General features: G+C 72.8%; 1 protein-coding gene across 1 annotated transcript; it reads right to left on the reverse strand.

Moving 5' to 3' along the window:
• Positions 1 to 100: 100 nt before the first annotated feature.
• LOC112122826 (prostaglandin E2 receptor EP2 subtype) lies at positions 101 to 944 on the reverse strand (the record flags this gene model as incomplete). Its single annotated transcript, XM_024221540.1, has 1 exon — positions 101 to 944. A coding segment is annotated over exon 1 (826 nt), but the record flags the coding sequence as incomplete, so codon positions are not given.
• Between the last annotated feature and the right edge of the window lie 85 nt (positions 945 to 1,029).

The following is a 1,029-nucleotide window of genomic DNA, read 5'->3' on the forward strand; positions in this document are numbered from 1 at the left end:
CCCCCAAGGACAGGGATTAAGAAGGGGGCCGGGAGAGAAGGCCCCAGAGGCAGGAGTCCCCCCAGGGCAGGGGCTAGCCAGGGGCTCCCGGCCCCTGCACTCACCGTGAAAGGCAGGGAGCAGACGATGAAGGTGATGGTCATGATGGCCAGGAGGATGAGGTGATCCACCTCCTCGGACATGGAGAGCCTGCGGCGCCCGGCGGGCTGCTCCAGCGAGGCCAGGCGGCGGGAGGTCTGCCCGCGGCGGTGCATGCCCACCAGGTTGCGGGTGACGCTCAGGTTGCAGAGCAGCACGGCCAGGATGAGCAGCAGCAGCAGCGTGGCGTAGAGCAGCGAGTAGGCGGCGTCCCAGCCGGCGGCGCCCTGGGCGGCGCGCATCTGGATGAAGCACCAGGTGCCCGGGCAGTACTGCACGGTGGCGCCGAAGCCCAGCCGCGGCAGGGCGCAGAAGGCGGCGGCGAAGGCGTAGAGGGCCAGCAGGGCCAGTAGCAGCGCCGAGCGGCGGCGCACGAAGCGCTCGTAGAGGTAGGGCTGGCCCAGGGCCAGGCAGCGCTCCAGCGCCATGGCGAAGAGCACCAGCATGGTGGCCAGGCCGAAGAAGCTCATGGCGAAGCCGAAGTAGAGGCAGAGCCGCCGGTCCTCGGCCAGCGCCACCAGCGTGCGGTTGCGGCCGTAGGAGGCCAGCACCACGGGGCTGACCAGGCAGGTGCCCAGCAGGTCGGTGAGCACCAGGACGGTCACCAGCACGTGGAAGAGGGAGAGCGGGCGGCCGCGCCGCCCCAGCCGGCGCCGGGCCAGGAGCGCCAGCGCCGACAGGTTGCCCAGCAGCCCGGCCGAGAACATGACGGCGCTGATGGCCGGGCTCTCCTCGGCCGACAGCGGCTCTTGGGTCTCGCAGTGCGAGGCGGAGCCGGAGCCGCTCATGGTGGCGCCCGCCGGCTGTCAGGCGCTGGGACCTGAGCGCGGCACCAGGCAGAGCCGAGCCGAGCCGAGCCGGCCCCTCGCCGGGCTCCCCCGGCGCGCAGCC

Source organism: Terrapene carolina, unplaced genomic scaffold (assembly GCF_002925995.2).
Source record: "Terrapene carolina triunguis isolate 2854851 unplaced genomic scaffold, T_m_triunguis-2.0 Scaffold37351, whole genome shotgun sequence".
In the NCBI taxonomy this organism is placed as follows: domain Eukaryota; kingdom Metazoa; phylum Chordata; order Testudines; family Emydidae; genus Terrapene; species Terrapene triunguis.